Here is a 12697-nt window from a genome sequence, read left to right as displayed (position 1 = left end):
TTAAGCAGTAGTTCTTAATTCTTTTTCCATTTAGAAACATGGTATTTCTAAAATGAGGTGTTTGAGAAGGGTGATTCAATATTATATAAATTAAACATTCTGGAAATGATCCTAGCTAGATCACAAAAAGCCAGTTTCAAATAGTTGTTTAAATAACTTTGCTCATCACTAAGTACAATAAACTTTCACTCATCCTGGAATACTTGTCAAATCAATGTTTGGAAAAAAATGTATTAAGGGATAGATTTTTAGACCATTAGTGGGGTTTCTAGTAATTTGTCAACTTATACTTTCTCTGCATAGCTCATCTATTAAGTCTGTAATGCTAGTATAACAACTCACTATCTTGTGTCAGCATTTAACATGTAAAAATCTGATCTGAAACTGAAGAATTATTGAAGGTTTTAGATGGTAGCCAGAAAAGAGCTTTGACTGATTTCTTTAATTATCTTCAATAGACTTTGAAATGAGATCTAGCACTTACCATCTTCATAATCCTTATACTGCACTTTTCCATCACATTTTGTTTCCTGCACTTTTAACTGCACCATTACAAATGAATTGCAAATATAATGTACCATTGGAATTTAACCATTCATCCAGTGTTATAAGTTTTCTTGAAATCATCAGGGCTTAAAGTCAGTGAAGTAAAAAAGAAAATACCTTATTGTGAAAGCGTGTTAAATAGATCTCTGCAGAATTTGGTGATTTTCATAAATGCTACATCAGAGCTTGACTCATAATTGAACTTTATTTACTATGCTGCCTTAAAGATGTTAAGCATTGGTTAAGTCAGCAGTCATGTATTCAGCACTAAATTGAGCTCTTAAGGAAATGGTTCTGTGGCTCTATTCTGCAGATTTCCACAACTGCTCTCAACAAGGCGAGGACTGGAATAGAAGTTTGGGGAAACAATGGGATTCTAGAAAAGGCATTTCTACCATTTTTATTAATGATTTTTTATATAACATAACTGGAGCTTCAGCAAAACATAAACAGTCCTCTTTTGCCACTGCAGTCAGCAGCATATTTTATCATGGATCCAGTTTATGAAAATGTGCTTAGGATTTCAGCCCAACAGTCTAAGGAGAAACATACAGACTGGGTTCCCCCCGCATGGCAACCTGTCACAGCTAGCTGGCCATGGTGGGGTGCCGTCTCATGTGCACTCAGACTACTTCCAATAAAGTGTCTTATTTGTGGGCAGCAAGTCACCCTGCCATCCCATGGCTTGTTGTACTGACGACTCAGGTAACTGACCCCATCATGGGTACAGGGAAACAGTGAGCGAGCCACTCAGGAAGAGAAGCACAATCCCTTGCCACTCTTACTGAGCTCATCCAGGCCACTAACATCGAGAGTTTCTCCACCAAGGACTGATGCGGCACATTGGAGTAGCCTTCACAAGCTTGCTGTCCCCATGCCAGTCATTAGCCCTTTTGTGGTAGTCGTGGCTTGTTTTCTCCCCTTCCCTTTCCCTCAGAGATCACTGGCCACCTAAGTGGCCCATTGAAACAGCTGTCACTGGTTCACCACTCATTTTAAACCAAAAACTGCCTGAGCTATATGCAGATTTCTTTCTTTTTCATTTTACGAGTAGTAGTTTGGAGTTGTGCAAGTATGTCTTCTCAGTGCCCTAGATAGTGCCTGCTGTCAGAATACAGCAGAAGATTAGTGCAAATTGGTTAGTCCTTTTCTAGTAGTGCAAAGTAACTGAAGTCATTCTGATAACTTTTATACTGCATACCATTCATATCATTTTGATCATTGCTTCAGTGGAAACCGATTGATTCCAAATTGAACTGATTCACTATGAAAGTTCAAATAATAATTAACATTTCTATACTGCCCATAGCTAAAGCTCTCTGTGCGGTTTACAACAATAATCATAGAATCATACACTGAGGTCACCCATCAAGATTCTAACCAGACCTGACCCTGCTTAGCTTCCAAGATTAGGCAGGATCAGGCACTTCAGGCAACATGGAAGATGCTTTTTAATTAGCTTTCAGTTGGCGGCTTCAAGCTATAACACAAGATGATATGCAGACTCTCAGCACCAAGTTATATCAAGGATAGATTCACTTAAGGAATGAGTTGACTTTATTGAACACTTTACTTAAATTATTATTTTAAGAAACCTGCTCGCTACAGAAGAGCCATAAGCTATGACAGCAAAGAGTATTATATGCGCCTGGCTTCTGGAAACCCTGCAGTCTTTCAAGATACCATTGAAGAGAGCTCTGAAGGAGAAGCTGCTCAGCAGGAACCAGAGCATGGTGAAGATACTATTGCAAGAGTTAAAGGTTGGATCATTTTTGCATATATTCATGTCTATGCATACTTGCTGACTCATCAGTTTTGTATAGACTTGCTCCAGGTACTCTTGGATGAAATGGATCCATTTCCATTGGACTTTAGGCCAGGGTTAGGATGAAGACTGCCCCAGTCACCCTGTGGAATGAGCACTGCCAGGAGAGGCACAGGGGAAGTGTAACCCTGTTGGTTCTCCTGGATCTCTCAGCAGCTTCTGACACCATCAGCCGTGGTGCCCTTTTGGAGAGGTTGGCTGGGTTGCGAATTGGAAGCATTGCAGTGCAATGGTTCCAATCCTATGTGGCTGACCATGTCCAGAAGGTGGTGCTGGGGGACTGCTGCTCTGCCCCATGGTGGTTACCCTCTGGGGTTCCTCAGGGCTCTCTCTACTGTCTCCCATACCATTTAATATCTGCATGAAACTGCTGGGAGAGGTCATCTGGAAGTGGGGTCTTTACCCAGCTTTACATCTCATCTAATAATTGACTTTTATTCTGTATAAGAACATATTACACTAGTCCTCTGTCAGCTGCATTGGCTCCCTGTTCCAGTCCAGGCCCAATTCAAAGTGTTGTCTTTGACATAAAAAGTCCCTGGTACCAGGGTACCTGAGGGAGTGCCTATCTCCATATATTCCTACTTGTCCGCTAAGATCCTCTTTGGATGTCCTCCTCTGTGTGCCCTCCCCTAGGGAGATTGAAGGGGAAAGGGCTAAGAGAAGGGCGTTCGCAGCAGTATTGCCCATGGAATTCACTCTCCAGGGATATTCATCTGGTGCCTACTGTTCTTTCTTTTAGGTGCCAGGTGAAAACTTTTTATTTAAGCAAGTGTTTGGTTGATTTAATTTAATTTTATTTAATACTTTTATATTTTGTTAAGGATTTTTAAAATCTTAATTTAATTTTGGTTAATTTGTTGGTTGTGTTTCCTGGTATATGTGAGTATATTTTATTTGAGGTGCTTTATTATTTTATTGTTTTATATGATCCACAATTGTTTTATTATATTTATGTATATTTTTATATTCCAGTATTATAAGCCACACAGAGAACCTTTGGGTTATGGCATGGCATAAAAATGGAAAAATATAATACAATATAATATAATATAATACAATACAATACAATGGTACTTTTTATAGTCCTACTGTTTTAACTTACATTGTTTTAACTAATCACCCCTTACTCACAGTGGCATATTGTCACATATTGTTATATATTGTTTTATTGGTGTTATTTTATTGGTATATAGCAATTTTACTCCGTTATTCATATAAATTGTTATTTTGTAATCTGCCTAGAGTGTCCTATGACACTATTAGTGTGGAATAAGAGTTTAATAAATAAAGAAATTTACCTTTCAGTAAACCATTGAGTAATAAACTACTCTTGAGTGTAGGGATAGAAATCGAAAGTGTGTAGGGATAGAAAGTGCTGCAGAAAACTTGTACATTTATGTAAACATTTTCTTGACCAATTCTAATGCAGGTCTTGTTAAGCCACCCTTGAAGAGATCTCGTTCTGCACCTGATGGTGGTGATGAAGAGAATCAGGAGCAGCTGCAGGATCAAATAGCAGAGAGTAGCTCTGTAGATGAAGAAGAAAAAACTGACAATGCTACTTTGCTTCGACTGCTTGAAGAGGGAGAGAAGGTATAATTCTTGTAGTATTGAATGCCCCTTTTCTCTCCAATTTCTTTCACAAAATAGGATGTTTCAGGAACTCAGGAAATTAGAACATCAACACTTTTTCAACCCTTATATGAAAAGAATTTCTGAACTTTTGGCATCTTCAGTCATCCATCTAATCTTTTGCTACAGGAATTGTCTTTTTGCATTTTCCCTAATAATGTTTCTGGGTCCACAGTTCTGGTGCAGGGTCAGTTGAGTTCATGTTCTATTTTGGCACCATGCTTTTCATTTTACTCTGATTTTTGGTATGAATAGATCATGGTCACATAAACCATCTGCCCCTGCTTTTGCTTTGGTTGTGAGAATACAACTTCTCCATCTTCTACTGCTAATTATGTCTTGTATCTGACTTTATATTCCAGGAATTTAATTCTCTGTTATCTTATTGATCTTGTTGGAAGAAAAATACTGAGCCCCATCTTTTTTGAAGTAGAGTTTTCTCTGTAGTATTTCATTATAAAGATTATTGCTACTCTTTTAATTGGCATTAGCAGTTTCTTTTATCTATTCTGAAGATTCTGTTATTTTGAAAGCAGTGGAAGTAATCAAACCACCATCAAGAAATCTAACCTTCCACAGTGGTTTATTATCAGACACGTCTGTAGTTCATTCTTTTAAAGGCAGTAACATCAATCCTCAGTGTTCTTCATTGTGGTCTCTGTGCATCACACACGTGGGCTTTGCTGCATAGTGCAAGGCCTAGATTGGAGAGAAACTTTCCTAGCTCAGCATCATGCAGTGGGTGGGAGTCCTCCTGCCCCTTCTGGAACCTAGGATAAGAGGAGAGGACTCCTGCCCACTTCCCTTCCAACTGCACCAGTTGCTGCATCACCACATCAGATTCACTTCTGTAAGCTTCTAGTTTTTTCATACTTGGCTGTTTCCCCCACCCCTTAAAAAAAAAAAAAGCAATTCTAGTACTCAAATATAAGTTGTTCCTGTTGTAGATTACTTTGAATACCTGAGGAAACTCTTAGTAAGGTTTTGCTGGTAGATTCCATGGAATCAAGATGACATTAACTGGGAAAGAGTCATTTGGCTCTGGAACTAAATAAAACATGTAATAAATAGACTTCTTACAATTTATTTGCTTCTTTGCATTTGTCCCCATTCCTTGGTTCTAGTGGTATGAAAGCCAAAGCCCCAGGCACTGCCAACAAGATAAAATTTCACTTTGTTGAATTTGTATAAGCAATTCCAATGGGAATTGCTGCAGCTTCTTTAGAATTGTCTTCTGATACTACACATTTGCTTCCCAGAAAGATGTAATTGTTAGCCTAGTTTGTATTTGGCTCTTGATAAATAGTCAGGTCTGTGCAGAACTCTTGGGATGTGAGGGGGTGGAGACACTTTTTGGCTGTCCTTTGTCTCACTGCATCCTGTGCCACAGTCAGATTTTCTCACCTGGTGTCTAATGTTTGCCAGTATTGATGGAATCTACTTCCAAATATGAGGGCCTTCCCTTCAGGGGCCTATAAATCAGATATAATTACATTCATACCTTATTACATCATCTACTTTTGATTGTTCTTTTTACAGATTCAACACATGTACCGCTGTGCTCGGGTTCAAGGCCTAGACACCAGTGAGGGGCTCCTTCTTTTTGGTAAAGAGCACTTTTATGTGATAGACGGATTTACCATGACTGCTACCAGAGAAATACGGGATATTGAGACCCTGCCTCCAAAGTGAGTTAGGTTTGACATTCTTTGAAAAATACATGAGAAGGTATCTGTGAAAGAAATTTACAGTGTCAGTATTGTAAGAAGTCTTCCCATTTTTCTACAACTCAAAAAAAAAAACCTCAAAAAAAACTTTGAGTTGAGTTAGCTACAACTCAAAAAAAAAAACAAAAACAAAAACAAAATAGAAACATGCAGGAAAATCTCTTCGTAGCCCTCATTACAGTATCATGGTTTTGATAATGCTCACAATGATAATATAATGAACTGTTGTCGTAAAAATAAGTGGGATAAATGAGAATTATTTCATATAATTACAGGTTTATAATTTCATGCAGCTTTCATTTTATCTTTCCTTCTGTACAGTATGCATGAGCCAATTATACCCAGGGGAGCACGACAGGGCCCAAGTCAACTCAAACGGACCTGCAGTATTTTTGCATATGAGGATATCAAGGAAGTGCATAAGAGACGATACCTATTGCAGGTGATGACAATTTTCCTTACATAACTGGAGTTTGTTTAACATGTGAAATTATCTGGAATCATCTCCTTCTGAATTTTAAGTTAGCATAACATCCCAAAGATGGGATTGTCTATAATTTATAGTCTTATTTTAATTACATGTTTTGGTCTGGGATGGTTTAGTGCATTGCAAATACCAAAAGAGATAATGGGGATAATCTTAGGCTCACATCTTAGTGTTTGTGGCTAAAACCTGATTTCTTAACTAGGTAAAGAAGTGTCTAAATTGCACCTTTGAAATCCCTCAATAATCTCTCACATGGTCTGACAACCTTTTACACTTTAATTTTTCCATTGCAGCCAATTGCTGTTGAAGTATTCTCAGCCGATGGACGTAACTACCTTCTAGCTTTTCAGAAAGGAGTGAAAAATAAAGTCTACCAAAGGTATTATAGATTCAATTAACCATCTAAAGATATTGGATAAATCGATTTCCTAATTTTTCTTTTGACAAAATCCTTTACCAAAAACGACAAAGAAAACAAAGCAGCAATGATCCAAAAGAACAAAACGGCTTTTGATTGGTAAATTATTAGAAAATTATAAGTCAGATGGTAAAAATAATACTTATCACAGCTGTTCACAAAAGAATGACATAGTAGGATCCACCGGAGGATCTGCATTGGTCTTGTCATCTACTTAAAAAGGAATGATAAGGTACACAGGTTTTGCAGAAGACCTTTAATTACTTACTTACAGATGTAAGGGCTTTCTATGCATGCCTTTTAGTGTTCCTCACTATTAAATGTATCTTGTTGGAAATATTACTAAATATTACTTAGCCTCTGGATTACAGAGTTGATCTGTAAGTGCTGTTCAAGTTCCTAAGCTTTACTGACTGACTGTCCTCTTTTCAAGACTTTTTGAATTACTTGCTGCAAGTTGCAACTAGTGAATTCTTCCATAGTTGCAACAGGGCTAGTTTGTGGCACAGTGTATGTTGCCTAGTTGCTGCAGTGGCAGAAGCTTCAATGTACCTCCCTTCCTTCTAAAAGGTCCTGAAAAGTTGCCTGAAAGGGCAGATGAATGGCTGGTGAGGTTCCTTGTGACCCAATAAATAAATAAATACATACATATTTGTTCTTAATTTCATTGAATAGTTTACTGTATTTCTCTCTTGAATCTGGAGAATAAGTATGTCCTCCTTCATCTTCATGCGAGCATCATTTTTGAATGTGCTATCCAATTTTTTACTGGTTTATGTTTATTAAAAATATAATTAACATTTGAAACAATTGCCTAATTAACTTATTAACATTATAAGAGTATTCACCATCCTATTCAAATTGGAGCATATTTTGTTGATTACGTTATCTTAATTTCTAAAAGGTTTCTGGCTGTAGTTCCATCTTTAACTGACAGCTCAGAGTCTGTGTCTGGACAGCGACCAAACACCAGTGTAGAACAAGGGTAAGAATTTATGTTCTACTGTTCTGTGCAATACATTTGGAAGGATTAAACTCAGATATGAGCGTGCCTCATGGCTACATACATGACCTCTTTGTATGAGCTGGTAAACAAACCAGAGCATCTTTTGTTAACTATAGTTCCCTCTTTCATCCTTACCAGGAAACTATGATAAATGACTTCAGGATAAAGATGTATCTTAATATCCTTGTCTAAAGAGACAGAGCAGTGTTTGTTCTAAACCTATTAATCATAGTTTCTTAGTTTCTCAGAATGGGAAAACATAGCCAGTATTACTTACGACAAGATATTTTATGATCCCAGCATTTAAACAGTTGAACCCTCGCTATGCCTACTGTTTGTTTTCATGACTAAGTAAATCTGGGAACTTGGAAAATAAGTAAAAGCAGAAAGGTAAATAAAATTTTAATTTTGACCTGCAGTGGGTTCCTTCTTGAAATATTGGTGGTGGTGGTGGTGAATCCCCACAAACCTAATGTGGGAATTATTTCTGAAGCATTCCTGAAAATGTTCCTAGGAAGAGAATCCCATGCATTAAGAAATTAGGTCCTGTTTCAAAGCTTCCCAAGGCACCAGTACTCATGACGAACTCTTGTATGCAGAAGGGCAATTGAGTTTGTTCCACATGTGAGAAAATATTTCCTTATTTTTTGCCACATTTATATATTACATATCTTTCAGTAAACTCAAGGTGAGTTACAGTTTAAAATAGGAAAACACAAACATATTAAAGACACCGGCATTTGCAGCCATTTAGGGAAGGTTTAAATGAACTCCCTCACTGTGGGTTATTCATCTATAGGTTATATAACTATTTGTGATTATGTATGGATGCAGCTGGTAGTGATTCACTTACTTTAGAGAACAGTTGAGTCTTTAATTATAAATTTGACTCAGTCTGAAAAATTATTAATATTTTTCTTATACATTGCTGCTAAACAGCAGAAACACTGATCTATCCTGGTTCTCAATAGGTCTGGCTTGCTGAGCACCCTAGTGGGGGAAAAATCAGTGACACAAAGGTGGGAGGTACGTATAGAAAGTATTTTGATTTCTCATCATAATAAGTTGATATAGCTATTTGGAGATGTAATTTTGGCACCAAATGTTCTGTTACATTCTGTTTCCATATTTTAGTAGAAAAATAAATATTTAAAAGTTTAATGCTAGGAAATTAATTCAAATTGTGTTTTATCTTGTGTTTTCTCTCTACAAAGAGAGGGGAAATCAGTAATTTCCAGTACCTGATGCATTTAAACACATTGGCTGGACGATCCTATAATGACCTCATGCAATATCCTGTTTTCCCATGGATCCTTGCAGACTATGATTCAGAGGTAAGCCCCAAATCTCCGCCATATGCTGGGTCAGGTCAGAAAGGCCTGCATTCTCCAAAATAGAAACCTATTCAGGAATTCTAAAATCCTGCATTCACCCAAATTAATTTTGCAAGTCTTCTTTGTTGGCTTATATCTGATGATAGCATCTTGTAATCTCAAATGTAACTTCATTGCTAAGACCAGGAATCCCTTAATGCAAAACATGGCCAATTGTTTCTTTTACTTCATAAAGCTTCAGTTTTAGAATGACCTCTTTCAAGGGTGATGACCAGATGGAATCCTAAGCTTAGGGGAGTGTCAAACATCCAAGTGCAATGATGGTGCATTGGGATGAATTTTTCCAATCACTTTCCATTGAGTTAATGGTGAAAAGTGTCCGTATTGCTTTTTTAAATAATCCTTATGAACAAGTATCCCATCAAAACATTCTAGATCAAGCCAGATAGTTGAGTAGTTGAAAATGATATGTGGAGAAGAAGACAGGGCGAGGGAATCTTCCAGCTCATAGGCCTGATAATGATTGATGATATGGCCTAGCGGCTTCTTCCCCTGGCCCTTCTCCCACTGCCCTGCAGGGACTAACTTTTCCCTGCTTAGCACGGAAGAAGGCTCTCTTTCTCAGTGTTGACTGCAGAACATGCTTCTAATGTTTACTTCTGAATAGACGCATAGACAGCTTGCTATTCGATATACTATTTCTGAAAGTGCTGCTGAGTGATCCAGTCCTGCTTGCTTGTGAGTAGGAATCCAGAGGCTTGTCCTGCTTATGTTTGCTTCAGTAAGACAAAAAGTATCTTCTATAGATGAACATTGAAAAAAACATTTTAATTCGGGCCTACCTGAGCAGCTTACACTAACTGAGTCATTACAAATGTTGAAAAAGAAAGAAAAGGCATTAATGAAATACATTTTTAAAGAATGGGCTTTATTTCTTGTTTCATTTTAAAGGAATTGGATCTCACCAACCCAAAGACATTTAGAAATTTGGCCAAACCAATGGGGGCCCAGACTGATGAGAGGCTAGCTCAGTATAAGAAGCGTTATAAAGACTGGGAAGATCCCAATGGTAAGTGGTTGGTGGAGGAACCCTGCTTGTGCAGCAACTTTTCCCCTATTTTATTTAATTTTAAAATGTGGCCTTCTGAAAAAAAAAGTCAGTAAAGTTTATTGGACTTCAGTTAGATGCTTTGTTCTTTTGGCTTATAATAGTGATCAGATGGTGGCATGGCTTGCTGCCATGAGAGATGGCAGCATAATAGAACTGCTCCTTTCCCTGCCTGCTGGTATTTAAAACCAAAACCTGAGTCAAGACAGCACATCAAATAAATATTTGGATAAGCTGAGGAGATAAAGAAAAGAAAGTGAAACAAATGTGAGGCTTGAATGTCTCTTAAGAAGTGGAAGATCAAAGTGGTTTATCAGACTCTTCAGATGAATGTGGAAGAAATACGGCATTTGAGAAAATGAAAAGAAGGAAAACTAAAGTGGCTAGCAAACTAAATGAAGATATGAAGAAGCTTTGAGAAAAATTAAGGAAAGGCATGCAAACAGATTTAAAGATAGCTCTTTAAAGAGACATTAGCATAACTATTAAAGAAACAGGAAAAAACAACAAATGAAGCCTTGCATTTGACTCAGCACCAATAGGCTCAGGTGTATGAAAAGCGAAATAAATAAACAACTTAAGAGATGAATTGTTGACGCAAGAAAATAGCATCACTGTCTCAACATCCGCTTGGGAGGCTTCAGGGTTGTATGCTAGAATAAAGATAGTATCAGAGAAACACATGAAATCGAGCTCTAAGAAAATGATATGAGCAGAACCAGATTTAGAAGTGTTAGATGCAAGCAAAAACCAAGCAACAATGATCTATTTAAAACAGAATTATGATGAATGTAGAAGTAAAAATTCCAAGTTATTAGCTTACAACTTATAGAGAAAGTTGCCTAAAGGGTAATTATTTTATTAAAACAAAAGATGGTACATTGCTAACTTCACAACAAAGTATCTAAAGTGTTTAAAAAGTATTAAATTATTCCAGTTTCAGAAAATCTTAAACAATATCTTAATTCTCTAGTAACATCTAGTGAGTCAAAATAATCATTACAAAATATAAAAAGGAAAAACCCTGGGGTTTGATGGTTTTATAGATGGTTTTGTATAAGGTATGTTCTTATACAAAAATTGTAAGAAATTGTTCTGCATCATTTCAAAAAGGTATAATTCAACACTTACTGGAAATAAACCACCTGAATCTTGAAAATTCATAGGAATATTATCTATTTCAAAGAAGGAAATTATGTGACAATTCTTCCATTTTTCAGCCAGTTACATTACTAAATCCAGAGCAAAATATTTTTTACCAATGTTAGCCCAAAGATTGAATCCTTTATTACTCAATATATTCATACAGATCAACATGGCTTCATGCCAGGGAGTTATGTATCGAGAACAATGTGCAGAGGGTTAAATTTTCTTTGTAAAGTTAAATTGAAGGAACAAAAATGGCTGTGCTTTCACTTGAGGTGCTTTAAAGCATTTGATTGGCTGAAATGGAAATATATTTTCCATTATTATGCACATGATGAATCTGGATGAGCTGTTTATCATAGTTATTAAAAATGTACAAAAGTGCATGTTCAGTAGTAATGATAAATGGATTTGAATCTGGGAAAAAACTTTACAAATGTACAAGGCAGGGTGATCCTTTATCCCCGTTAATATTTCCTCTACCTATACAGCTGCTTGGAACTTCCATTAGGGAAAATATTAATATTATTGGAATAAGGATAAAGAATAGGCCACCTAAAGTTAATTTGTATGCAGATTATAGGCTTTGCTTCCTTGAAATTGCAATTAAAAATACAGAGACTCTAAAACAAATATTGGAGAATTTCAACTGCTGTTCCAGGTTAAACATTAAATATGAAAATTCTACATTATTATGTTTATTCTTTTAGAAGAACAAAAGTATGAAAAGAATATAAGTCATACTTTGAGCACATCATCAGTAGACAAGACTCACTAGAGAAGACATTAGGGAAAGTCGAACGCTAAAGGAGACGGGAAGACCAAATATGCATGCATCAGTTCCATACGGGAAGCCACAGGCATGAACTTACAAGAGCTGAGCAGAACACTCAGTCACAGGGTTGCAATAATTCAGAGGCACCTTGGCAACACATAGCAACAGCAGTGTGTGTTGGAGAAGCTGCAGTTCAAGTGGGTCACTAGAACACGTGTGGGTCTCCTGTCAGAGGAAACAGTTCTTGCATGAAATAGTAAAGTGGTTGTATAAAGTAACGCATCAAAAGACAGTTCCTGATGGTTACAGTTTCATTGTTTATTTAAAAGAGTAAGGCTTTGCTTTGTAAAGAATTGTCGGTGACATTTGTAGAGGCTGCAAAAACCAAAATTGTCAGAACTTGGAAGAACACCCAAGGGCTCTCCTTTGGTGATACCTTGGTAAAATATGAGTGGTGGCACTTTGTAGGGACTAGTAATGTGCTTCTTTGTGGCTAGAGAAGAAACAATGGAAGATAATTATGAAACAATTGGGTGCTAATTCTTAATGTATTCTCCAGTACTGAGTGGTAAAATGCAACCTGTATTTGCTTGATTTTTGGTGTAGCAGATTGTCATTCGACATACAAATCAACTGATTTATAATAGATGTAAAATTCTAATAGTATTATTTACAAATGTCTGAATAAGT

The 12697-nt window shown here is 36.8% G+C and overlaps 1 protein-coding gene across 5 annotated transcripts in view; it reads left to right on the top strand.

The window, feature by feature from the left end:
- Positions 1-12697, top strand: part of WDFY3 (WD repeat and FYVE domain containing 3) — a 152765-nt gene that overhangs the window by 119957 nt on the left and 20111 nt on the right. For all 5 annotated transcript variants that reach the window (XM_044428214.1, XM_044428213.1, XM_044428210.1 and 2 more), the window contains 9 exons: positions 2138-2306; positions 3804-3967; positions 5546-5694; positions 6055-6175; positions 6514-6599; positions 7543-7623; positions 8616-8670; positions 8859-8978; positions 9930-10047. In XM_044428214.1, coding sequence (XP_044284149.1) covers positions 2138-2306; positions 3804-3967; positions 5546-5694; positions 6055-6175; positions 6514-6599; positions 7543-7623; positions 8616-8670; positions 8859-8978; positions 9930-10047 — 1063 coding nt within the window. The remainder of the gene's footprint in view (positions 1-2137; positions 2307-3803; positions 3968-5545; positions 5695-6054; positions 6176-6513; positions 6600-7542; positions 7624-8615; positions 8671-8858; positions 8979-9929; positions 10048-12697) is intronic.

The sequence above is a fragment of the Varanus komodoensis genome, unplaced genomic scaffold (assembly GCF_004798865.1).
Source record: "Varanus komodoensis strain SLA01 unplaced genomic scaffold, ASM479886v1 scaffold2, whole genome shotgun sequence".
NCBI classification, from domain to species: Eukaryota; Metazoa; Chordata; class Lepidosauria; order Squamata; family Varanidae; genus Varanus; species Varanus komodoensis.
The sequence above is the reverse complement of the archived record's forward strand: the minus strand, read 5'-3'. Positions and strand labels throughout refer to the sequence as shown.